The sequence below is a fragment of the Nesoenas mayeri genome (genome assembly GCF_963082525.1).
Source record: "Nesoenas mayeri genome assembly, chromosome: 1".
Lineage (NCBI taxonomy): Eukaryota > Metazoa > Chordata > Aves > Columbiformes > Columbidae > Nesoenas > Nesoenas mayeri.
In genome coordinates, this window is record NC_137541.1 from 157,302,469 (window position 1) to 157,330,298 (window position 27,830).

A 27,830-nucleotide genomic window follows, 5' to 3' on the forward strand; every position below is an offset into this window, starting at 1 on the left:
TGCTATGTCCCCATTTGTTTAGTTGAGCCCAAAGGGCAAAATTCACAGCTGGTACATGCAGGTAACTAAAAGAGGACAAGAGCACAAGCTCCAGCACCAGCCCCTTCTCTGTGCACACCACTTAACTGTTCACTCACAGCTGGCTCTCCTGGACAATAGTTTGGTGTGGTTCAGGAAATATCTTAATCGAGAGACCACTGTCAAAGAAAGCATGGACCTCACCGGCTTGGACTCTAAGCCACAGTCTTGTGATGCTGTCCCACCTCCAGCCAAACTCACAAGCTCTGCTCTCTGAGTGGGCAACACACAACCCAAATTTCATCTGACAGAAGTGCTACTCAGGGGCATTGCACATAATGTTGTTCGAGTTTCCTTAAAGAATTGGAAAACCTGCAGAAAAATGGCTGTTGTAATTATGTTATTATGTCTTAGGGCCACCGCACAGGGCCTAGAGGAACCAAGGGCCAAATATTATGAAGTGTGTTTGAAGTCAGCAGGTACCATCTGACCTTAGACAAGGGTACAGTGACAGTCTTACATAGCACTATAGACATGCTAATAAGATCTACATATTATAAATACTGCTTTCTAACACTTCAAATATTACTCTTACCCAAATTCAATTTCTAGATTTTTTTACCTTAATTTTCAGATGGCTTTTTACCTGCCTTTTTTTCATGGTTCAGTTGGCTCAAACAAAATTGAGATTTTTCTTCATGGTTACTGGAATCGCAGGTATAAATAATAGTAACTGAACAGGTGATTTGTACTGAACTTTAAATCAAATGCAAGTACTAAAATGTTGATGCAAATTGGTGCCAAAGCTGAGTATGGACTGTGAAAGCTTACCCATATGCATATGGGTGTATCTTCTTTTATGGGTATATCTTCTTTCAGTATAGTTCCTTCATGTCCAAAAATTTACTAGGTTCTTATATTTTTAGAATAATAACAGAAAGGAAAAAAAATGGCTCATTTAATCTGCCTTTCTGATTTTTAATTAATTTACATGTCATTTAATTACTTGGATTTCATTCAAAGCTCCTTTTAATGAGCCAAAGGTGATGGCAAATCTGAGAATTTGGAAAAATAAAAAATTCTGGAAAACTGTTGGGTGGGTGCTGGTATCAGTTCGTAGTCTCTTTCATCCCCCTTCACATCCATACTTGAAGTGTTGTTGAAGCACACAGCATATCCTGCTAAAAGTTTAACACAGATATTGTACAGTCACTTTATTCTTCGAATACATACCCTAATGGAGATTTCCAGTTAAAAATGTTGATATATAGCAGTGCACTATAATGTACCAAATAATATTAATTTAAAACTATCCTGTAGTGAGACCCCCCCCTGAACTTTCTCAAAAGGTTTGAACTTTTCAGTCACCATGAAATTATTCTGGGCAGCTGCCCAGTTCCTAAATAAAGTGTGTGTACATAAGTAGCAAAGCTTTTAATTTTGAACATGATTGATCTCTCAGCCTGTTATGAAAACTGTCAACTAAAATGAAAGAGTTAGAGCATTGCAGTAAAATTTTCATGATCATTTCATTTCATTGAAATATTTACAGAGTGTTTAAGTGATTTTCACATACACTTGCCTCACAGACCATATGAAAACTGCATCTTTCACTCTCTACATTTTGCACATTATTGGCTCTTCTTCCATGATCAAAATTAAAAGAATAGAGAACAACAAAAAAAGTTAAGAAGACTGGGTCTTATCCCTTTGGGTAAGGTTAACTCTGTTTTTCCTTTGGTATGTCCTCACCAAAGTGTCATGTCTTAGAAACACAATGACTGTGTTAAATCTGAGGTTTTGGTTTGCTTTGCAAGAACATGACTTTCAATACTTGCCTTAGTTAGCCCTTTGAACTATTCAAGTGATATTACCAGGACCTGGAGCATCGCCATGTTCTAGGCTGTCAGCTCCCACCTGAGTCCATAATGAAAAAGAATCACAGAATGTTAGGGATTGGAAGGGACCTCAAAAGATCATCCAATCCAATCCCCCTGCCGGAGCAGGAACACCTAGGTGAGGTTACACAGGAAGACGTCCAGGCAGGCTTTGAATGTCTCCAGAGAAGGAGACTCCACAACCTCTCTCGGCAGCCTGTTCCAGCGCTCTGGCACCCTCACTGTGAAGAAGGTTCTTCTCATATTCAAGTGGAATCTCCTGTGTTCCAGTTTGTACCCATTGTCTCTTGTCCTACCATTGGCTGTCACCAAGAAGAGCCTGGCTCCATCCTTGTGACACTCACCCTTTACATATTTATAAACATTAATGAAGTCACCCCTCAGTCTCCTCTTCTCCAAGCTAAAGAGCCCCAGCTCCCTCAGCCTTTCCTCATAAGGGAGATGCTCCACTCCCTTAATCATCTTTGTGGCCCTGTGCTGGACTCTCTCTAGCAGTTTCCTGTCCTTCTTGAACTGAGGGGCCCAGAACTGGACACAGTATTCCAGATGGGGTCTCACCAGGGCAGAGTAGAGGGAGAGGAGAACCTCTCTCAACCTATTAACTAACTCCCTTCTAATACACCCCAGGATGCCATTGGCCTTCCTGGCCACAAGGGCACAGTGCTGGCTCATGGTCATCCTGCTGTCCACCAGGATGCCCAGGTCCCTTTCCCCTACACTGCTCTACAACAGGTCATTCCTCAACTTAGACTGGAACCTGGGGTTGTTCCTGTGCAGATGCAGGACTCTAGACTTGCCCTTGTCATATTTCATTAAATTTTTCCCCGCCCAGCTCTCCAGCCTGTCCAGGTCCCGCTGGATGGCAGCACAGCCTTCTGGCGTGTCAGCCACTCCTCCTAGCAAACTTGCTGATAGTACACTCTATTCCCTCATCCAAATCATTGATTAATATATTGAATAATACTGGTCCCAGTGCCGACCCTTGAGGGACTCCACTAAATACTGGCCTCCAACTGGACTTTGCTCCATTGACCATGACTCTCTGGATTCTTTCCTTCAGCCAGTTCCCAGTCAACCTCACTACCCAATCGTCCAGTCCACACTTCCTCAGTTTAGCTGTGAGGATGCTGTGGCAGACTGTGTCAAATGCTTTACTGAAGTCAAGATAGACCACATCCACTGCTTTACCATCTTCTGTCCACGTGGTCATGTTCTCATAAAAGGCTATGAGGTTGGTCAGGCACGACTTCCCCTTGGTGAAGCCATGTTGACTGCCCCTGATGACCCTCTTATCCTTGATATGCTTTGAGATGACACCAAGGATAAGTTGTTACATCACCTTTCCAGGAATGGAGGTGAGGCTGACCGGTCTGTAGTTACCTCGGTCCTCCTTCTTGCCCTTTTTGAAGACTGGAGTGACATTTGCTTTCCTCCAATCCTCGGGCACCTCTCCCTTTTCCGACAACTTAATAAAGATGATGGAGAGTGGCCTAGCAATGACTTCAGCTGGCTCACTCAGCACCCATGGGTGCATCCCATCTGAACCTCTGCATGTCTACAGGCTGGTTGGAGAATGGATTAAGAGGAACCCTGAGGAGAAGGACTTGGGGGTGTTGGTTGATGAGAAACTCAACATGACCCAGAAATGTACACTTAAAGCCCAGAAAGCCAACCATCTCCTGGGCTCCATCTAATGAAGCGTGATCAGCAGGTTCAAGGAGGTGATTCTCCCCCTCTACTCCACTCTCATGAGACCCTACCTGGAGTATTGCATCCAGCTCTGGAGCACCCAACATCAGAAGGACATGGACTACTTGTAATGAGTCCAGAGGAGGGCCATGAAGATGATCAGAGGGCTGGAGAATCTCTCCTATGAGGACAGGCTGGAGTTGTTCAGCCTGGAGAAGAGAAGGCTCAGGAGAGCCCTTCGAGCAGCCTTCCAGTACCTAAAAGGGGCCCACAAGAAAGCTGGAGAGGGACTTTTTTACAGAGGCATATAGTGATAGGACAAGCGATAATGGTTTTAAACTGAAGGAGGTTGGATTTAGATTAGATTAGATTAGATTAGATTAGATTAGATTAGATTAGACAGAAGGGATAAATTCTTCACCATGAGGATGGTGAGACACTGGAACAGGCTGCCCAGAGAAGCTTTGGGTACTCTGTTCCTCCAAGTGTTCCAGGGCCAGGTTGGATGGGGCTTTGAGCAACATAGTCTAGTGGAAGGTGTTGATAGTCTAGGAAGGGGTTGATTGTGACTAGATGATCTTTAAGGTCCCTTCCAAACCAAACCATTGAGCGTTTCTGTACGCAGACAGTTCTCACATTCTGCTTCTGTGTAAGGGGATGTAGGCTGGAGAGCAGACATGACATTCACCTGAAGATCTGAAGTGCACTGTGGCATGTCTCTTCTGGTCAACATAGAAAGAGGCAGTGAGAACACAGCTCTCCTAAACAGGTCCTGCTGATTATCTCATTCCAATGCTTTAATGCTTTTTCAACAACTTCAGTCACTGCTGTCAAAGAAGTTGCCTTATGTACTTTAAAAGAAGTCACTACTTCCACTCTGACCACACTTGCAATGATTAATATCTGGGTGACTATAGTACTACAATGTTGTAAGGTAAAAAATAAAATTAGGAACCCCATTTATTGCCTTACTCTCTTCCTTGGGTTCTGCATAACACTATATACTGTGTGGCTCAAGTACTTTTAATATGGCATATTTTTTAAATTTTTGAAAGTGAACTCTTTCATTTCTGAAACAGAGCTGAGAAAGCTTTGGAAGCTGTCAGAGGTGGGACGGTTTCTGAACCATCTAATGGTGTGGTTCTGTTGTCCTTGCGGGACCAGGGTGGTACCATGGGAGGTGCCAGCTTCATGCCAGGAAGTCTGCTGTCTCCAGTGGGGCAGTGATGGCTTTTCTGACCATCCTGGCACAATTGTCTGACCACAGCCAGGGCGCATCTGCCTTAAAGAGTGAACTCTGCCCCTTTTGCTCACCCATCATTACCTGTTGTCCCTTTTATTCCCCCTGCCTCTACCCCAGTCTTCCACTTTCACTATGCTACTGTGTGAATTTAGGACAACAGCTTACAGGTTCTCTTCAGTTTTAAAGGCCCAGATCTTAATTACACTAAAGCTGGTTTTAGCATCTCACATGGGGTTTGAAGCCACCTTAAGGACCAGTTGCTGGTTCTCATCCTTACATCAGTCTCAGTGCCTGTGGTGCATTTGGGTGTAACCAAGATGGAGCTTGGGATTTTGTTTCCTCCAGAAAGAACCTGGTTTGGTTACCAACACAGGTTGTAAATTAAACCAGCAAACAGTAGATGCTGCTGATTGGAGGATTGACTTCAAACTGTTTCAAACCAGATGGAAACATGACCATAATGCCTTTCTGGGAGTTAAAAAAAAGATTTCTCTTTACCAATAAGTCTTGTCTTTCTCACAGCTGTCTTTTGTATTGATCCAAGACAAATAAATGAACAGATCAGGGGGAGCTTGGATCTCATTAACCGGTATCTAAACATTATGCAAGCTACCATTTGAATCCCAAATTAAGATTTCCTCTCTGCCACTCCTCACCATTTGTGTACTATTTGGATAAGTTCTTCTGATCTAGGTTCAGAGCAGACAGTTATACTGCATGTATTATTCCAAATCTGCCCCTGTAACTCAAGCACTGTGGAAATAGTGGAAATAGACATAAACTCCTTTATGGCTTTACAGGAACCATTCCACCAGCTGCAGCTAAAACCAGACCGGGCTAACAAAATGTTGATGAACTGCTCCCAATAGGTTCTTTGGAGCTGGAGATCGAGGGCCACACAGAGCAAATCACAGAATCATAGAATCCTTTTGGTTGGGAGAGACCCTCAGGATCATCGAGTCCAACCATAACCTAAATCAGACAAGTGTACATTTCCTTGTTGATAGTGATAATAATAAATGAAATTAAAAATCATGGATAAAATGTCCTGATACTTTATTTTGGGGTTAGCTATTACTAGCAAAACTCTGCGCCATCATTGCCACATTTCAGCATAATCTCATACCTTTAAAAATGTGTTTGTTATGCAGTAAAAGAAGTTGAAATGTAAAGGTATTAAGCAGCAATACAAAATAGGATGTATGTCATGTGGAGCATCAATTACACCATAAGTGCATAGCAAAAAACTCAGTGAAGCTAAATGCCTTGTGTTCCACAATAAGTAATATTATCACAGCATGAGTAATTGGAGATATTCTGTAGAACTGGTTTGACTTCAGGTTATTTTAAAGCCTATCTTGAATCATTCTCCTGTTTAGAGAGGGGATGTTGCTGTCCCTTTGTTTACCTTTTGAACTATAGTTTCCTGCTCCCAGGCTTTCCCTGATCTGTTCTGCACTGGGACTTCAGACGACATTGCATTCTAACATACTCTGTATAGTCTATTTTGTATAGACTGACTTCTGCAAATAGGATTTCATAGTTGTAAGAGACATAGTCCTTGCCAGAAACTGCATATGTATGCAGTGATTTCTTCTTCAAAATTAAGCCTTTTTTTCCCTCTAAAAATTACCCCTTCCCATAACTTTTCAACAGTACAATGTTGCAGAAAGCCTTTGTTAGATTATCCAACTCGTTTCCTTGTCAGTGAGGGATTCCTTTCTATAGTACTCTGGCGTTTCAGAGGTTCTGTCTAGTCTGGATTTTAAATGATGTGGCACTTCCCTCTGGAGACCTCTCTGAACACTCAGAGATTTCCCTGTAAGGACAGTAATCTTTATTCTCTGCCTAAAAATTGCCTCATTCCTATATTTGGGGTACTCTATTATATTATTGAAATACTTTGTTTTCAAATATTTCTTAGTTAAATTTACATTTTCTTCCCTCCCCTTACTTTATTATCAGTTATGGTAGGTGTAATATAAATATTTGGCCTCTTTTGTCTCTCTCTTCCTTTTTCTCCCTTGCCCCAGTTGGCTTATGTAGCTTTCTTCTGTTTTTCGTGGCTCTCCTGCACTATTTTGGCTTGTCAGTGTGGGACTAATAAAATGGTACCTAGAAGTGAATGCATACCCAAGTATTGTCTCTTCAAAGCAGCACGGAGAGGAGCTGTGGACCTCTGTGCCATTTCTAGAACTCTATAATGTCTGCCCAACAGAGACTGGTTGTGAGCACAGCCTTTGGATGGTAATGTAATTGGTGGCCAGAGTGGCCTTTTCATGCTGCATTGAAGTCCAAGTTATTGTTTGTTTTCCGCTCTTATTCTTGCTCTAGAATGTTTTCAGTTTGTCATTTCCTGCCCCTGTTTCTAAATCTGTCCTTTTCCTTGTCCGCCATGCTATTTGCAACTCTTCACATTTTAATATCAAATGTGTTTCATTAATGTCATAATTTCTTCCTTTTCAGGATCATTAATGAAGCAATTAAATAGGACTGGACATAATACAGATTTATGCAGTATTCCCTTTCTATTCTGACTCAGTGCTTTACCATTAATCATTAGTCTTTGTTTGGAGCTCTTCAAACAGTTTTCAGTCCACATGACAGTTTGTATCCAACCGAATATGGATTGATTTTCAGTTTAAGCTGTTCTATGGCTGTAAGTGGTGATGTTGCTGATAGCATGACCGTGAAGCAGAGCAGTCATTCTATAGCATGCTGTGGAAGCAGGCGTTTCACTAGGCAGTGCAGATGAGAGTTAAAACTCTGTTCAACTTCCTGAGCATTGCCCCTGGTAAAAATCTATAGCTGATGTCTATCAGCAGTATTCCCTGCAGGTACAGATGGTAAAAATCTGTTTTAAAACATGAACTTCTAAGCCTGTGCTTACAAGTATGTGGGAGAAGAAGAACTGAAATATTCTCAGTTAGATGTATACTTATTGAAATAGTATGCAACAAACCATTTTAAATAAAGGTAAAAATGAATTTCACTGATTATTTTTGACTTGGTGTTTTGTTGACGATAACACAACTGAATTGCTACATAAGGTAATCAGAAATCAGGAATCATATCCCCATATCATATATTTTTTATCTTCTATCATTAGATTTCACCATCATCTGTCCACATAGATAGATGTATCTGCCTTTTGTGTACTTAAATGTGTGATTTTCCATTGAATAGTAGTTTGTGGATAGTTATAAATGCAACATTTGTTATGTGATTTGCTGCAGCTTAGTATCATAATTTCTGATGTAAATGGATTCTTTGAAGTCCATTTTTATTACTTAAAATGCTCATCTAAATGTAATTTTCCTGTTATTTTCATGTCCAGAGAGCTGGATTCCTTTAAAATCACTCCCTATTAAATTGCTATGTTCTATTTGAATATCAAAGATCTGCCAGCATATACAGAAAGATGTTCCTAATAAGAAAAGATCATGGATGTTTGTTTGCTTGATAAAAAGTGTTAGGGATCCATGAAGAAAACATAGAAAAAAACATATTGAATGGGACACTAATATGCTTCATATTTTAAAATTAAAATTATCAGCAATCCACCCATTTTATGACTTTCAATTAAAGGCATGGTACTGTTAGGTATTTGTAAGCTTCTAGCACAAGCAGAGCAATAAACTCGCATCAGATTTACCCTCTGTAGTTCTTTGCTGCCATCTTCTGTTTCTTTAAATGGTTGCCGTTATTATTTGGATTCTGAAAAATGAGGCTTCGATATTACAAAGCAAAATTTCCCTTTCTATCATTTTTTTCATTTCCTTGTTTTCAGCTAAAGCAAAGTGAAGCAAATGCAGATACAAAGGAGAAGCTGCCATTGCGTCTACGCATCTTTGAGAAATTTCCAAACAGGCCACAAATGGTGAAAATCTCCAAGCTTCCATCAGATTTCACCGTTCCAAAAATAAGGTATTGAAATATTTCCTTTGCTAGTATGCTGTAAACTTTCCTGGTGCCATGTAGCACCCAAAATATTTAACTGTTTTACTTGTGGATTTGGCAGATAGTTCAGAAAATCAGAAACGAAACAGAATTAGTATTGGTGGAATTATGTCACATTTTGGTTTTACTTAATTTTTACTTTTGAAAACAACAATAATCCTAGCACTCCTTTTAACATATTAATGGAAGCAACTAGATTGACCGGAACTGACACAAAGACAGTATGGTTGAATACTCTGTTATTATTTCTCCACTCCCATGTGGATTTTAGGTTCTTGGCTGCCACAGACAACTAGCAGTCTAATCAATTCTCATATAGCCTTTTAAAGATAAGGTCAGCTGGCAGCAAATCGTTAGAGGGGATAACACAGGCCATCCAATACCAGTTACTCTGTGATGACCTTGTCCCCTCTTTGTGTTTGCGTAGTCACCACTCTCCTCTAAAACTCGCATTAACAAAGGATCAGGCACTCAGTTGGCTACTAGATCATAAGTTATAGTACAACTATTCTTGCTGTGGTCCCCAAAAAACCCTTGCAGAAATCCAAGGGCTTCTGTAGCACATACATGCTTCTAAGACTGGTGAAACAGCCCAGGATGGCCAAACAGGTCCTCTGGTCATGCCCATTCCAGTATCCCCACCAAGCACGTGTCAGGAGAGAGAGGGTGGTATGAAAGATGCTGTCTTTGTTCTGGGTCTCCTGAGGTTACGATTCTTTTGATTAATCTCATAAGGAAGATGAGGCAACTGATTTGACCTATTTGTATCATTTTAGCTGAATGGAAGGAATACTGCTGGTCAGAAGAGTCAGGAAAAAACAACCTTCCAAACCTCAAGGAAGCAGTCATAGATGTTTTGGTTTTAGTATCAAAACGCTTTTTGGTTATATATTGAGGGCATTCTTCTCCTGGTCTTAGCCTTTTTTGATATTTCTTTCTAGATGTGTTTTTCCCCACGTACTCTAGACTAACATGTAATCATGTTAACTACTGAAACAGACTTCAGACTATCACTAGCAAATCATACCTTTAAATCTACACTATTGTACTATGTAGAACTGTCTCTCCAGATAAAAATTAGTTTTGACGTAGTCAATTTGCACCAAAAATAGGGCAACTCTACTAAACTCAAAATACAGCAAGATAAACGTACATTTCTTGTAAACAGAAACGCTTTTATGTTTTACACGTGGCATATGTGAGGCACATAATTGCTGAAGCGCCTTAATACTGGCATTCAAAGCAGTTATATGAACAGATGTTGTTTGAAATCTTCAAGAAATAATTTCTTGCAGAGAGTATGTTTCCTTTGGATTATATCAGCATTTGATTTATGTTAAATAACAACTTGCTGTTTAATAAGCTTAGAAGAGCTGAAAACTGCAAAAGGCACTTCAAATATTTAGTACTTTAACTGGTAAATAACTAACCAAATTATTATTTAAAGGAATAAAATTATTTTCTTCAAAACTACATGCTAACCACCCACTTCTCAATTCAGTTATGGATTTCTTTAAGAAATGAATTTAAATTTTATCAGTTGTTTCAGCACTCTGTCCATTTATATGTCTATAGTCCAGTACAACTTCTTATTGGAGTTTATCTATCTTAGCGCTAGTAGGTTGTAACATGTCATAAAGGACACCAAATATTAACTCTCCCTGGGATTTTAATCCATCAATATCTTCTGTTTGTTCACAAGGGAAAGTTTTATGAAGCAGTTTATTGATCGCCAGCAACAAGATACCAGCTGTTTGCTGCGAAGACTTCCTTCAGCATCTTCCTCCTCATGTGATCACTCTAAAAGATCAGCTATTGAAGAAAACAAATACATCGATCAAAAGGTAAATCAAGAGTGTAGGGCAGTATGTGTCTTTCCCTGAGTATTTTGAGGAAAGTCCTCAGATTACTCAGTTTGTCGAACTACATAAAAATGAACGCAAGCTGGGATGACTGAACAGAGGCTAAAAAGCTGTATTTAATTTAGCCTAAAACAGACATCACAGCAGATCCTCATTTGGCTTGAATTTTCCTGTCCCCTTTGACTTCAAAATTTAGGATTTGGTACATAATTTTGTTCAATGTATATAACTTATGAAGCTATTTTTTTAAGTAGTCTTGCTGTTAATCACTGAGAAGCTAGTGCAAAATTAAAATTTTTGAATACCACATTGGATTTTTGAGTGCCTTGATGTTGTTACAATGCTGAAAATACACTGCATTGAAGCAAAATCTCTGTGTAATTGCTGGAGATGAGTAAAAATTTAAGAATTATTATTTAGAGGACATTAACCTCTCTGTACACCTGGGAATCACAAGAAGACAGGTGTTGAAGACATATATTTGATACTCATTGTGCTAAATGCTGCTAGTGTCCCAGCTAGACTGGCATGGATGGTTGGATTTGAAAAAAATCCTCATGTGCACCGTGGAAGATACTGTTTTCCCAGATTTCTAGTGACATCTACACTGGCATAACTTCTCAATCACTTATAATAGTGTGTAGCTTACTAGTGACAAAGTCCTTTCAGTATTCATAACAGGATGTTGACATCCTGTTTGAACATTAACATCGGGGGGTTGTAAATACATTCGAAGTTAAAGAACCCCAGAGAAGGAAAAGAAGGAACATATTGTAGTTACACAGTGCAACTCTGGCTTTCCTAGTGTGTAATTTGCAACTATAACTCAGGACAGTATTCATATAGGCAGGAAGCAGGCTTGGGGAAAACAATACTCTTCTGATAATGAAAAGAGATAATTTGCAAAATACTGTTAATTTCTATCCCTATTTCAAAATGTGCAAGAGCCCTTTCCTGTGGCTGATGTATTCTATGGCATCAGTAAGCCAAAGCTGAATAGCACGGCCTGAAAGAGAGGTCTGTGGCAAAATACTGTTTACCAGACAAGGAAGGCCATAGGGAGGAATCAAGCCTAAATGGATGTCATCTACTCTAACAAACACAGCAGAAAAATTGGAGAAGTTATCAGATGGCAAGCCTAGAGGTCAGCAGAACTAGGCCAAGTATCACTAATGAGGAATCTCAAACACTGTGCCAGGGAGATCAGAAAACATTTCTACCATGTAATGAAGAGATGAACAAAGACCTTAAACTTCTCCCAGACACACAGATGAGTCCACAGTATGTAATGCAGAGCTGTGCAATGATTCAGTAGATCTGTTTACATGAATATACTTTAGGTATATTAAATTGCAATCTTAATTCCTTCTGCCTGCTGTTCTCAAAAGTGAATTGGTATGGTGTTTGAAGATAGATGAATACATGGCACAGTTTATTCATTAAGATCTTGCAGTATGAAAACAGAATGCTGCATTCTTTTCAAATTTTCACTTCAAGAGCAAATATGCATGATCTGGCTTTCATTTTTTATTTGAAATAAGTGTCTGCAAATTGATTTTGCGCTATTCAACCTGCTTTAAGCATATGCTTTTGGATTCCCATGCCTCAAGGGTAGAATCAATGATGAATAATATTTCTGATAAATGTAGCTTAAAACAAGGTATTTAGACATTCCTGTTAAGAGGGAGAAAGCACTAGGAAGGATTTTGTGAAAGTAATTACTATGGCTTTCTGTAGCAATAGTTGCCAAGGCAACCTCACTTTTGTGCGAACAAATCCTCTTAAAAATGTCTTATCCTTAAAACAAGCTTGGAATGACTGGTTGCACTTAAACATAAACCTTACTTTCATACTTTTCTTTGTAAAAAAAGAAACCTGACTGAACATTTCAGTAATCCCAGTACCTAGTAGGATGCATTCCCACTGCTCCTGATAGGAGTGCGATGGCTTCAGAAACCTTTCACATCTTTTTTTGCGTTGTAGTTGATGAAAAAATAGGGTGACATCAAAAGTTGGGATTCTGCTGGCAGATTTGACTCTGTCCTTCCTTTGTGGTGCCTGAACTGTGTCTAGTTCCACCAGTTTCTACTGGACTTATATCAGTACTTCTGCATTCCACACCTGCTCAAGCAATAGGAAATATTTCCACTTAAGCAAATTTCTTTTTTTCTTTCTCTAAAAATCTGCTACTTTATATATGTGGAGTCAATTTTGTGTTGAAAACCAATCTGACCCATAATTTGTGATGACAGATAAACTAAAATGGTTTTTGCTCTCTTATATAGTGGGTTTAGTAACTTTTTCACTATTGTAGTTACCCACTTCCTTGAAAAGATGTTTTAAGTTGTAAAAGGGGTGTAGATTTTCATTGCATTCTTTTTTTAATGTATTTTACCCTCTCAAAATTGAAAAATGTATTTAGTTGTATATATTACCATAACCATGATGACAAGCAGTTTTGAATTATTTTCATCTATGCCAAATCAAAAGAACGGCTTTGGAAAACAGATTTCTCTGCTCTACTCCTTTTTTCTGATCAAGTCTGTGACCTCCAGAAGTTTTTCTAACTCTCCCAAATTTCTAAACTCTCATCAAAGTAATAAACTAACCAAACACCAATATAAAAAACTACTTTTAGATACCTAAATGTCCTTTACCTTGTCTGTATCCCCTAAGAGTTCTTTCCCAGTGTGTGGGGTCTGAGTGAGTGTGCAGGGACAGACAGTGCCACCTTCATTCTTCTACATCCAATGCCAGTGACACCTGGGCTGGCTCAGACACGGTTGCTCAGTAGGCAGCTTAGTGTGATGCTTTGCTTGAGTTGTTTGTGATTATCTGTAACTTTGTGTGCAAGACTGGGATCCTCTGGGGTTCTCTGAACTTAACAGTGCTGGCAGTGCAGGATGGTCATTCTTTACTCTCTGCTTGAGGTCCTGTTGAGCAAATTTTCTCAAACCCATTGGTTTTGCACCAGCCTCCTCCGCTCCATGCTGAGCTATTGTATCCTGATGGAATCTGCAGGCCATGAGGTGAAGTGCTCTGCGTCTAATTAGAGAAACCAGGGCTGTCAGGGTTGCTGAGGATATCCCTGTTGTAGTAGAAAGTACCATGAAGATACTTTCTGGTGGAAGAAGGAAGACTGTTCAGAATAAGTGCAAGTATAAGGAGACAGTGCCATTATAAAATTAAAGGAAAAAGTATCTGCAGAAAGGGTTAAAAAATGAAAAGAGGGAGCGTTATTAAATGAATATTGTAGATGCAGGAGAAGGGGAGCTTTAGAGACAGAGAGGAAGGTGTTCTTTTATACTTTCACATTTGTATGAAAATTATTCATGGTATGCTGGGAATTTCCCTAGCTAACCAATATTTCAGTGAATTCTTGGACAGGAGAACTGGATGAAATATGGAAACAGATAATTTAGTGTAAGTGAGTGGATGAGAAGAAAGGAAGTTGGCAGAAAATATGGACATCTCACTGTGGTGACTCTCACAAGAGCCCAAGGGGTAGTCATCGCAAGTTTTAGGGGACAAAAAACCTGAATGAGCTGGGAGTTTTGCAACACACCAGGTGTCCAGTAAAATAGAGCTGAATTGGCTGTAGACCATTTGCCTTGGCCTCTTGACTTCAAGACTAGGATCAGAGGAGCACAGAAAGACATCAGAGTGCTTTCCTAAGAGACAGCGTTCGGCAAGCCCCACAGAAAATTGTTCTGAGGAGGACAGTCCTGAATCGGTTACTTATCTTAGACCACACAAGACAGGACATTGCTGCTGAAGTAAAATTCAAAACTGACAGGCTCATGAGAGGAACTTCAAAAACGCCTGTGGCTCGGTATGTACAGATACCCATGTACATGTTTACAGTGGTGGCACAGCAGGAGTGAATTGCAAAACAAAGCAAAAGGGCATTTAATATATGAATGTATTTAATAGTTCAGTCTTTGAGCATCTCCCATTTAATTGAAGACATATAAACAAGCCAGCCCCCTTATTTCTGCATTTGTAACATTAATTGGATAGTACCAAATATATCTTCTGTTTTCTGTCCTCTTTGTCATCCTGTTTCCTTTCTGTTTCCTTTCACATGTATGAGTTTGGGTTTTAGCTCTGCAAGCAGTTAGTAGCCATTCATTTTTCCTGTGGGAGCAAGATCTACATTGAGGTCCAGCTCCTGTGAAAGCTCGACCACCCACACCATATGCCTCTCCCATTGATTTCCCAGTTACAGCAGAACGTACCTGTATGATCGGAGGCCATGGTCAGAAAGTGAGAGCTGAACCATTATCATGGAGGACTATGAATACTAAGCAGCAGACATCATGCTGGATTCTGCATTCTTTGGAGGCTCAATACAAAGAATAGAGCACCAAAGTGATATGTTCACGATGACCTGTGCTGTTTTGCAGGTGGGCTGCTGAGCTTTGCACCCACTTTTTTTACACGATTTGGCTTCATTCCCAGATATGATCCTGCTGATAACTATTAAAGTTAGATGGGATGGAACACAAGCATCAACCCATTTACAAGCCTCATACTGGCATGGTCTGAGTACTTCCTTGGAGATAACTCCCTCTGATTTATTTAGAAATCATTGTCTCCTGACACCTCAGGGAAGGTTTAGGATTCTAACTGTTCATCATTTCACACACAAATTCAACACACAATATTGCTCACAAACTATTAGTGCATGTTTGGTTAACATCATAGATACTTCATTTTTGAGCTGCTGAGACACGTCACCTGTTGTTGATAAGATGTTTTAGTTTAATCTAACAGTTTGTTCCTACGTGTCTTTTTCTGACCTGTGCTCAGCTCCTTTCATTAACTATTGTGTTTCTTGCAAAAAGAACCATGTATATTCTGAAACTATTCTGAAAGGACTTTTCCTCACAGAAAGTATTTATAATTGTAAAAGCTGAAATAGCCTTTCAGCTTTTCTGAGGCATAGCTTTAAATGTTGAAGATGGAGGATCCCAGGGTATCTCTCAGAAAATCATCAGGCATGAAGACATACTTATAAACTTTATTTGTATTTTTTCCTTCTTACAAAAGTAGCCAGGGTAGAGTATTTATTAATAAACTGTCATTTCCAGAATTTCTGCTTATTCTTTTAATAAAATTATGTCCCAAGTTAATGAAACTCTTCTGAACTTTACTTTGAGCATTCTATTGTGCAAAGCAGAATATTGGCACAAGAAGTACTGTAGCATTCTGTTATGTTCCTGATTATTCTTTTCTCTAAGTAATTTGAAAGAATAATTTTATCACATTAATTTTGAATATAGCAGAAACTAGTAAAGTATAATTGCACATTAATTCCAAGTAGAAAATATTATTTATTTTAAACACTAATACTGATTTCTTTTCGGAAGTAATTCTTGCAGAACTTTGCACATAAGTATCAACAAAAATCATTCAAACTTTATCTTGATCTCCCTTTACCGAGTATCTGAGTAGAACTCTGTCCTACAGTTTCAGTTGCCATATACCACTTGTTAATTAAACACAGCCAAGTGCTTCAGTTTTACCTGTTCATATTATTCACGGGACATTTCCAAAATCTATCTAGCTATAACATTCAGGAAAATCATTAAAGCAATCTAACTACTGGAATGAGAATGGCTTATGAATCTGGCATTTTCTTGCTCATTACAGTCTTGATTTTCAAAGAAGATTATTTTTGTCCCATGTCTGTTCTCATCAGATCTTTCTAATGAAGTTGATATATGTAAATACAGGGATGTATTTCAGGTTTTTTGAAAATTAATCAGGAGACTTCTATGTGTATTTCGCATTTTTTAAAGGTTTTGTTTATTTTCAGAAAAAAAAAATTGTTATGTAACAAGGAATCCAGATTTCCTTCTCCAAGCCCTTGGGTCTTCCTCACTCACTCACAGGTCTCATTCACAAGAACAGATTAAATACAGTTGTGATCTCTTTGTGCTGGTGAAGGGGATTATATGCATGTGCTTCTACAACCTGGAGTAATGTCCTTCCTTGTTCTTTTGTTAGGACAGGCCAAGAGAGTTGGAGTTTTTTAGCCTGGAGAAGAGAAGGCTCCAGGGAGTGGCCTTTCAGTACTTAAAGGGGGCTTCAAGAAACATGGGTACAACCTTTTTAGCAGGGCCTGTTGCGACAGGACAAGGGGTAATGGGTTTAAACTAGAAGAGGGAAGATTCCGACTAAATATAAGGAAGGATTTTTTTACCATGAGGGTGATGAAACACTGTCCCAGGTTGCCCAGAGAGGTGGTAGATGCCCCATCCCTGGAGACATTGCAGGCCAGGCTGGATGGGGCTCTAAGCACCTGATCTATTTGCTCATTGCAGGGGGTTTGGTCTTGATGACTTTTAAAGGTCCCTTCCAACCCAAACCATTCTATGACTCTATGAAAAACCTACCCTTTACACCACTGAAAGTAAGAAAACTCAGATATGCCAAAGGGAAAAACCCAACCGTAGCATGGCAAGACATAAAAGAGAGGGTTTTTCTCCTTCCCTGAAGCTGCTCCCCCATGTGTTTGAGATAGACTATTATCATTTCCTTCAAGTCTTTGGGGACTTTATTCGTATGCTAATATTAGCCTTGTCCACATTCTCAGACTTAATTGAAAAAGGTTCTTGGTTATGAAAGGACATGTAGATTTTCCAGACCAGTAGTCAGCTAACTAGAAGAACATGGCTTTCCTTAAGAGGCGGGCTGCAATCAAGGGCTACGAAAGGAATTAATGCTGTTTCAGGTCAATGACTCCCAGGAGTTGAGGAGATTATGCCCATTTCTCTTTCTAGACATCTGATCAAAAGGGACAGCCTTTGACTCCTCAAGGCACTTACCTAATGCTAGACCACTTTCTTGACTGCTCAGCAAGCCTTTTTGGGGCTATATGGGACAACCTCACCAAGGGCCACATTTTCAAAGTCCAAATGAAAATAGTTCTGCTTTGAGAGGGGGAGATGGATTAGGTGATCTCTAGAGATCCTTTGTGATTGCATCCTTTATGATTCCGCAGGCATTGAGCAGAGTTTTCAAAAGAGCTTAAGAAATTCTCCACTTATTTCTATAGGATTTAGTCACTTAACCTGCTTCAATTCCTTTGAAAGTTTTGTTGGGGACCCACCAACAACCCGCAGTCTACCTTCCATCACTCTTCATATTTTTGTCATATGCTTTTTGATAGAGTCAGATCTTTTCAAGGCAAAGATGCCTAGACAGTATGTTGTTGAACAGATAATAATGTATGCATGTAAGAGGCTACACAGCAAACTCCTTTGAGCCAAAAATATCCTATATTTAATTGAATGCTCAAGCTTTGAACAGATTCTGCCCAAACATCTCCTCTCTGTTTCTTAAAAATCACTCTGAGATATTGCTCATTGTAGTGACTCTTCATATTTTCCCAAGAAGCTGTACATATTTAAATTATGATATAATACCTAACAATCTGTTCATTCTGCACGTCTATATAAACTGTCAATTGGCATCCAACAAATTCCAAACTGAAACAGAAGCTTTGGATTATTTTTTTTTCTTGCTTGGAATATCTGGCATGCTACAGAAGGCTATCCCCATATGGTCCTGCAGTTGCTATCAACAGCACTAAGCTAAAATTCCTCAGATAACACTACAGAAATGCTGTAGAAAAATATATTGCATTTGTTTTTTTCTCTATCAACTGAATATTTTAGACATTTACATCTCGTTATTTACTTAAGATCTGTCTTGCCTTTTTTTGCAGAATACCCACCAATATTGCCTCTTCTGCTAACTCCGCAATGGTCCGATGCAAAAATAACACACCACATCACCATTTTTTACCTGTTGATAGGATACAATTCTCTGTCAAATTCAGGTTGAAAACAATTGCCTTATGCAGTGCTCGCTGGGATTGGTGTACCATAAATATGTTACTAGGAAAATATATTAAAACTTTGACAATGAATAGCATTTCTCAAAACTACTGAGCCGTATCTTAACTGCTATAAATTGTCATGGATCCCCCTGAAGTCAGCAGGGCTGTGCCAATACTCTCGGTTGTAGGCCTGATCCACAGTCATTAGCTGTCACCTAGCAAAGGTACAGTCCTGTGTTGCTTTGCTTTTAATCTTATGCCAAGGATATTTTTTCCAGCGTAGAAAGCCTGGATTTTTAAAATATACTACTAAATAGTCATTTAAAATGTCTGCAGTACCTTTTCAAAGCAGCAGGTGGCACTTGCAGAGCAACAATGTTCTGTGATTTAGCTTCTTTTACAACATTTACAGTGGTTTATGGCTTTGTCCTTGTCACTTTGGACAAATGGGATTTCATAGGATGCAACATTGAGATCAAGTTCCCACTGACTGGACTGAAGTCTGTCCTGCCAGCGGCAGCAGTGAAGGATGCCAGTGCTTGTGGAAGATCTGCAGATCTCCTAATTCTGTGCCTGCAGGCACATCTGTGTAAATAAACACAAAGGAATGTGGGAACTGAGACATGGGCTTTATTCATGGTTTTGTAGGAGCACATGCTTTCCATATAAAACTTTTTCATCCAGGAAATATTATTGGTAATTTGCTGACCTGTCACAGCTGTTCCTCGAAGATTAAAGTATTCTGCAGGAGCTCTTTAAAATGCATTGTTGAAAACATATCTAATGGTAATCAGATGCTGTTAGGTGATTTCAGGACAGTGTCTTATGCTAAAAAATAATGGTCTATAGCAGAAAGCTACATGGCACTGTTATTTCTGCACTGAGTGTACTTCTAGGCTGCATAAAGAAGTAAATAAATAAATAATGGCCAATAAAGATACACTGAGGGTGTCCTCACAGTGCATCACAATCTGTAATAAAAAACCCAGCAGGCTAAACAGATATACCCTAAAATAACCACAATAGATTATACTGTAGTTATTTAATTCCACATCATCTGGTTGAGTAATGTCTTTTGTACACTAACACTGCTAATAATTTCCTCTGCAACATTCAAGAACTCGGCAGGTATCACAAGTTTTAATTGCCAGTCTCCTTCTGTACCAGCATGCGGCATCTAGATATTATTAAACAAAATACTGATCATCACTCCTGTTTTCTGTTTGCAGAGTTCCATTGCATTTGTGTGGTGTGCTAGGCAAATTTGGAAAATTGAATGGGAAGAAGTTTGGTTGATTTATCTAATAAAGAAATAAGGACAAAGATTTTAAAAACCTGTAGTAATGTTTGCTTTTCTTAAACATGCATATTGATATATGCATGTTGCTGTTTGACTGCTGAATCCTTTAAATATGACAAACACATCAATCGTGCATATCTAAAAATATTAGCTGTTATTGCTTCTCTGGATATTTTAAATTTAAGATAAATTCACCAGGGTTCTGCTGAAGTGAGGATGCCCAAGTCCTAAAGAGCAATGAGGACCACCATCTCCAAAAACCGTAATCCTTGGAAGTGCCTGGGTTGTATAATCAATTCAGTTTTGGACCACTGTGATCCCAAGGCACCAAAGCATAGGATCTTCTGCATGCTTGTGTATTGCTGGGTTATAGAACTGGATACATGGCTCCAGTCTAAGTTCTGACGCATTGCAGAGACAGACAGGATGGGAACAAACCTTTAAAAGTTTCCGTCAGCCTCAGTCCATTGGGTGTGCTTAGACCACAGTCAGTGCCCAAGGATGTGCTGCCTCAGGTGCAAATTTCACAGCTGGTCCTTCTGAAAAAAAAAAGGGCGGGAAAAATAAATGCACTCTTTGCACAAATACCCTGGTGCAACACCCTGTGTTCTGGTCCCTTTCTCCATTCCCAGGACTTCTCAGGCATTTATTTGTTGGAGCATCACCAAATAAAATCCATTAACAGCCTTGGGAGGAGGAACTAGAACACAGTCTTTTCTCCCCCATCTAAGTGGCTCCAGATGTGGGCTTCTTCCTGCTGCTTCGCTTTTTCTCTCTGGCTCCATGGATGTTGCACCTCTGGCTGTGCGGTGGCCAAAGACCAGAGTGCAGCACTCTCCTTGCACATCTCCAACAGACAGCTAGAGTTTATTGAAGGCATCAAAAACGGAGTCACACCATTTCCAACTGAGATGTGCAAGGGATTTAGCAGTATGCTTTTATGCAAAATATAGACCACCCCCTTCGTCTTTGTTAGTCTGGCTACCTAGAGAGAGGATTCAGCAGTCCCTGGTAGGCAAATGTGCCAGATGTGAGTAGACTTTGGCCTAGATCTGCTACTAGCAGCTTTTCTTGAGATGTTCTTCTTCCTCGCTGCCACTAGATCGTTTAGCACTTGGCTTGGGGAAGCACCGAATGTATCTGTACAAGCATCCAACCTCCTGTAAGGTCTGAAAAGAAGTCGACACCTTGCTCCCGCTTTCCCAGGGCACATTCCCTTGTTGACAACCTGGCTGAATTTCCCTGCTTGGACCACACACTTAATGTGTTTTGGCACCTCATAGATGTGGTCTGTGCCATATAGGAAGCTGTAGACAATTTCAGGAAAAATTATTTGCCTCAGCTTTTTCCTGAAATCAGGTGAGCCAACACTGGAAATCTGAAAAGAAATTAATGCTCTCTGTGTTTTAGGTCTTTTCTAAGACGTTAACAAGCAAAGAATTGGTATTAGAAATAAATGGACATAACACATCAGTAAGCAGCACGCTTCTTTTTCCATGTTTGATGTAATTGCAATTATTCTAAAGTAGTTATTTCTAACATTAAAAAAACAACTAAAACAAACAAAAGAGCTGGTTTTCCACCTTCATTATTCCGTTAAGTTTCATATTCACAGTTGAGTCTTAAAAAAATTAGTAGCTAAACCTTGCAAAATGATAGATACTGCTGTGGTTTGGCAGCTTCTTTCTGCAATCTTGATAAGAGGAAAGAATCAGTCATCTGGGATTCCAGCTACTCATCACTGACATTAGAAGAAAAAAGATGGGAGAGTTGCCATTACTTTCACCATTGTGAGATATATCCAAATCCATAATAAAGTACCATGCTGATAAAGCCACTACATCTGTGCTGAGGTACTGCAAATGAGTTAAAACCTGCATGAATATATTTCAATATATGAAATATTTACCCCAACACAATGATGTTTAATATAATGGTATACCTCATTCTGTGATTTTCAGTTTATTTCGAAGTTAACCATATCAGGCAATTGAGTGATATTTTTGTTTCGTGTTCAAATATTCAAGAATTCTGTTACTATTTTTTTAATCTTATCTGGAATTCCAGTACCTTTATTTTCCAAAATACATTCCGAAGTGTTGCATACTTTATTTCAGTTTTCAAGTTGCAGGTTTCTCAAGGAACCCACAATATCTCAAAATTGTGGCGTTTTCGGGTCATCTATGTTCTTACTTCCACAGCCTGTACAGAGATGGGTTAGGACTTGAGAGCAGTTAAAGGGGCCACACTTGAAAAAGCAAGTGTTAGGAAAGAGATTGTAGCTTGCTGTTACAGGTGTAGCTTAAAAAGCAATAGTCACGTTATGAAGAACAGCCAGTATAGTTAAGATGTTTTAAGGTATTTTCTAGGCTTCTGTTTTTCTGTAAAGTAAGACATCTTACTGTTAATCAGAGTCAATTTGAGTCTTTAGAGAAGTTCTAGCAAAATTGTTCGTCAAGTAACTCTGGATTTGAGGTGGTGTTTTAGAAATACATCCTGAGGTCAAACACAGATCCATTACACAAATACAGTATTTATAACAAATAGTTTTAAAGAAATGTGCTCAAAGATTCCATTTCAGATCAATCAAAAACAGGGCACATATTGCTGGGAGCTGCCAAATCTCTCTCAACCATTTGCTTCAAGAAAATGATCTCTAAATAGTTGACAGAGTTGAGTCTTATAAGGTGCCAGAGGCTTTCAGTTCATCACAGGTGCAATTCCTCAGCTAAATTCTTCAGCCATGATTTGTTCCTTGATTTACCTTGTTTGTTACTACTCACTTAGGAATGAAGTGCTTGCATTTTCTTGTATCTTGTCCCGCTCTGCTCTGCACTGGTGCGGCCTCACCTGGAGCACTGTGAACAGTTCTGGGTGCCACAGGATAAAAAAGATATTAAGCTGCTAGAGTGTCGAGAAGGGTTTGGAGAAGAAGCCGTATGAGGAACAGCTAAAGTCACTTGGTTTGTTCAGCCTGGAGAAGAGGAGTCTAAGAGGAGACCTCATGGCGGCTGCAGCTTCCTCACCAGAGGAGGAGGAAGGGCAGGCGCTGATCTCTTCTCTTTAGTGACCAATGACAGAACCTGAGGGAATGGCAGGAAGATGTGCCAGGGGAGGTTTAGGTTGGACATGAGGAAAAGGTTCTTCCCCCAGAGGGTGGTGCAGCACGGGAACAGGCTCCCCAGGGAGGTGTCACGGCCCCAAGCCTGACAGTGTTCAAGAAGAGACTGGACAAGCCCTCAGACACATGGTGTGAACTGTGGGGTTGTCCTGTGCAGGGACAGGAGTTGGACTCGATGATCCGTGTGGGTCCCTTCCAACTGAGGACGTTCTATGATCCTATGATCTCAGTCCATTCGTTTAACATCCAGGAAGTCCCATTCACAAGAATATGCATAAAACAGTGTTCATAACTAGAGGCAATCACAAGCATATTTTGCTCTCCACATTTTTTGCTCTACATCAGGAAAAAATAGGATAGTGAAGAAGGCAAGAACAGTCAGGCAGGCCTGGATTCAGGAGAAACAGGACACTGACTTTAATCTCACCTAGCTCTAGGCAGAGAAGTGAGACATCTAAACCTTGTTAGTCGGCTCTTCTGTAAAGCTGAGGCATCTCCAGAGTATGATGCGGCCTAGTCAAAATTCACAGTGGAGTAGCCAGGATCAAGACAAAGGTGTGAATTGGCCAACCGGAGAAGAAAAAGTATGTGTAATAAAGGCAATAATGCTAGTACTGGTCAACAAAACTATCTGCTCCTTTACACCTGGAACTAGCTATGGATTGGGATAGGGAGGACAAAACCTGCAAGATAAGGCTGGGATCTTATACATTCCTCAAAGAATTAGCTCTGTGTGACCATTTTGATCTTTTCTACCAGTCTCTTCCTGGAAAAGGACACCTGTGCCACAGACAGTGAAAAACAGCTGTATGACGGAGAACATTATGTGTTCAATTTCACATACACAGCATCATTATGTTTCATTGGTCTGTCAGATACATGTGCTATATTTTATGACAATTAAAAAGAACGTTCTCTTTTTCTTAATTTTATAGCTCCGTAAATCTGTTTTCAGCATCAGAGCAAGAAACCTTCTGGAAAAAGAGACAGCAATCAATAAAATTCTAAGGTAAGAGTCAGCAGTGCGTTGATATTATTGTGACTGTCATCTGATTTCTCATAACCTTGTTTTTCATGAATGTTACTGTATGTATGATATTTATGACAGTGTATCCTTTTGTACTACTTCTATTGCTTTCATTATCAAAGATAAATTGCTCTTTTTTCTCTGGATTTATTATATACTTGAACAGCACAAGAGAGGGATTGTTCTTCTTCAGTGTGTATTTGAATAATATGTCATGCAGAAAGATGATTTTTCAGCTATTTTCACATCTTCCTTCTACACCAGAAAAAAATGTCTCTTCGTAAGTGGCGTTATTTTGCCTAAAGAATTCCAGCTTAGTTCTTGCATAGATATGCACATAAACATTCACAAGAGTTGTATGCTAGAAAGCATAGATTACAGCTGATCATATTCCAAGTAGGAAACGTACAATGAAGAAGACTGCAGAACCATTACTTCTGTAGAAGGAGTTCCTGAATGTTCTAATAATGACCACTCATTTCAGTATCCCATGTCAAGTAAGTAAAGAGCACCATGAGTAAATAATGCACTCCTACATCGCCAAGACCACGTCTAAGGTTATCATATGAGGGTAACACTGTGCTCTAGTTGTTGAGGTCACTGTTGGTTTTACATGAGAATTACTGTCGTTGATACGAAGTACATTAACAATGCCAACAATGTATAGCGGCAGTCTTTAATCTCCTTCTGAGAAAAAGGAACAAATACTGTTTATGGTTCCTTGTAACCACCTCAAAATTGTTATGTAAGTTCTGAACTGTGACATCTCCAACACATCTGGCATAAGGAAATCGTGTTCATGGATGCCAGTGATGAGTGCGTTGGTCCTGAGCACTGCCAGTGTTTCCATGTTGGTGCAGGGGAGTTTTACAAACAGAAAAAAAAAAAACATATATCTATATAAGAAAAGATTAAATTTACAGCTGAAACTTTGGATTCAGTTCAAGGAACACAGGAAAACTCAAACTCACAATACACGAGAGATTCTTTTTCTTATTTTTACTTTAGTTATAAATGCTGTATACTCCTCAATAAAAGTAGCTGAGTCTCAGCTATTTGGAGTATTTGACAAAGAAGAAAGGATGTTTATGCCAAGAACAATAAAAGATAACTCAAGATGTGCCTTCTGAAAAGATTCCTTCTAGCATCTTTTTAATTTTTGACTACCTGAATTAAGGAGCTTTTATCTGAAACAATGCCTCTACACAGAAAAGCTGCCCATGGGCAACTTCACCTTGATCAAATTGCCATAATGAAAAGAGAATTTTAAGTCTATTCTAGCTTAAGTCCACCTCTTAACTTTCCTCACTACTTTTTAAACTTTATCAAATTTTATTTTAATCAAATACTGTATCTTTCCATATAACCAACCACATAGATGGAATATGCATTACACATAGATACCTTTCTGTCTGGTGCATATTCCTCTATCTAAACCTTGGTTTTCACCTTAAATACTGAACTGCACCTTGACATCTCCTCTTGGAGAAGAAAGACATAAATAGCCATCAACCACCCAGAGAGACAGGTTCACGCACTCCATCCTAAGTGTCTCATCTGCTCATCTAATACTACATTGTGCAGCAAAACTGAGGTCTCAGGTCTCTTCATTTTCCTGAAACTTTCTTGCTGCAGGGAAACCATATATTTTCTGAAGACCTTGCTTGGAAACTGACATTCACTTTGCCCTCTTGAGGTCTTGGTGCAGCTAGTCCTAGGAACAGAGCCAAGGATGTAGCAACTACTGTCCTGAGTACTTTGACCAGTGATTAGCATCACCCCTACCAGTGTCAGAGCACAGAGAGACTTAACTCTTCACATAAATCCATTCTGAGCTGGGCACTTCACCCTTCCAAGGAAAATGAAATGAGAGAAAAATGAGTTACAGACAGAACAATTTTTTCGAAACAGGATCACATTTAGTAGTGCCTCTGAATTACAAACAGCTCCATTTCTTTCTGAAAATTATGATACATTTTCCTCAGCAGCAATAACCATAACTTCTAGTAAATTTCATTACAGCTGCATTATGTTCAGTGTTTACCACTTTTGTCTCACTTTCTCTTGCTGTGGGCACTGCTTTTCATCTTGAACACAAGTTTTGTGCCTGTGGTTCTTCTGACCCTCATTCCTTGTGGGACCATTATCCAGGAATAGGTTCTTTATTAGTTCCACTGGCTTTCTGAGGTAGACAGGGTGGATAAGGTCCAATTAAAATGTTGTGTATAAATCAGTGCATTCTCTCCAGTGCTGAAGATAAATTATAGACAACACAGAATGGTGAGGAAACTGAGCAAATTAAAAGTAGTCTGACATAGTCCAAAATATAATCGAAGGATCAGTAGTATAGAGGCTGACTCTAGTCTCTATTAAACCATGCACCACAAAATGGTTGAGGTTGGAAGGCACCTCTGGAGGTCATCTGGCCCAACCTCCCTGCTCGAGCAGGGCTACCCAGACCTGGTTGCCCATGACCATCTCCAGGCAGCTTTTGAAGATCTCCTAAGATGGGGATAAAACCTCTCTGGGCAATCTGCACCAGTGCTCAGTCACCCTCACATAAGGGTTTGTGCTCCTATTTTATAAAATACAAGTAATAACATAAAAGTTTCCTGGTCTGTTGATAAGAAAATCAAACTCACAAAAATCACAAAAAAATCATTTTATTATAAAATATATAACAATTTGGGAAACTAACATTTTTTAAATGGGCAGATTTTTTTTTGCTTTTCATTACAGCTCATGCTGTAGTCAAACTGTAAACTGATGCTAGCAGTATGCAATGGGGTTTTCACTGTTCTAGTCAAGATTTGTCTGATGTATTTACTGGGCCTGAGGGAATAATATAGCTCATGGTTAAGTAGAACTTTCCATTTCATAAATAGTTAATTCAATAAAGTGTATTTATCCTTTGTTTGAAACTGAGACTGCTATGAATGCATCTTGGGGAAAAAATAATAAAAATAATTGCTTGAATTAAGTATCCAGTTCTACTAATTTACTAATATACTAGAAGATAATTCAGAGTGCGTTCATACGAGTATTTCTGCAAAATACAGTGGTTTTTTTCTGAATATTGGAATAAGCAAGAAATGAGATTCCCTGTGCTTTTAGGAAAGTTATAAAGCTAATCTCTGAACAAATTATCTCTGGACACTAATACAGTTGTATAATATAATACACCAGCAGTCTGACGAGAATGAGCAGACGTTTTCATTAGTTTGTGTATCACAGGAGCGTAAAAGTCTTGGTCAGAAGGGAACTTCAGAGGCTGTGTTATCCAGCTGCACACTTAAAGTAAGACTATTGCTAACCCTGGATCAGATCAGCTTTGCATCTTCCACCTACTCTGGTTCCAGCACTGCATCACACCTCCCTTGAGAGGGAGTTTTCCTATGTTCAGTCTAAACCCTCCAAGCCATAGTTTCTGGCCTTTGCTCACTGCACCGTCGTCCTGCAGTAACAAGAGTTCATCTTTATGCTTCAGCCTCTTCTTCACCAAAACAAACAAGCCCAGTTCTCCCAAGTCTCCCTGGAGGTCACATGTTTTGTAAGCCACTGACCTCTTGTACCTGCTCCTGTGTTTCAGCATTGCTTTTGGAGTACCCAGAACTTTGTCCCAGGTGCAGCCTCTGCTGCTCCAAGTAGAGGAAGGATAATAAATTCCCTCTGTCTGCTGGCTACACTCCTTAATATAGTAGGCAGTTTGTCTTACTGGTGGCAGGAACACACTGGTCCAGTTACCATCCAGGTAACTCCATCCCAGCCAGAGCCAGTGTAACCCTCAGTTCCTTTTCCTCAGACAGGAGCTCCACAGCCTGCTGCGATGCATAGAGCTATTCTGCAGCAGGTGGATAGCATGG

At 39.5% G+C, this 27,830-nt stretch overlaps 1 protein-coding gene across 2 annotated transcripts in view; it reads left to right on the forward strand.

Annotated features, from left to right (window-relative positions):
* NALCN (sodium leak channel, non-selective) overlaps nucleotides 1-27,830 on the forward strand; it is a gene marked incomplete at both ends in the record, with an annotated part of 227,752 nt that overhangs the window by 164,022 nt on the left and 35,900 nt on the right. For both annotated transcript variants that reach the window (XM_080354287.1, XM_080354288.1), the window contains 3 exons: nucleotides 8,639-8,775; nucleotides 10,511-10,652; nucleotides 23,876-23,949. In XM_080354287.1, coding sequence (XP_080210413.1) covers nucleotides 8,639-8,775; nucleotides 10,511-10,652; nucleotides 23,876-23,949 — 353 coding nt within the window. The remainder of the gene's footprint in view (nucleotides 1-8,638; nucleotides 8,776-10,510; nucleotides 10,653-23,875; nucleotides 23,950-27,830) is intronic.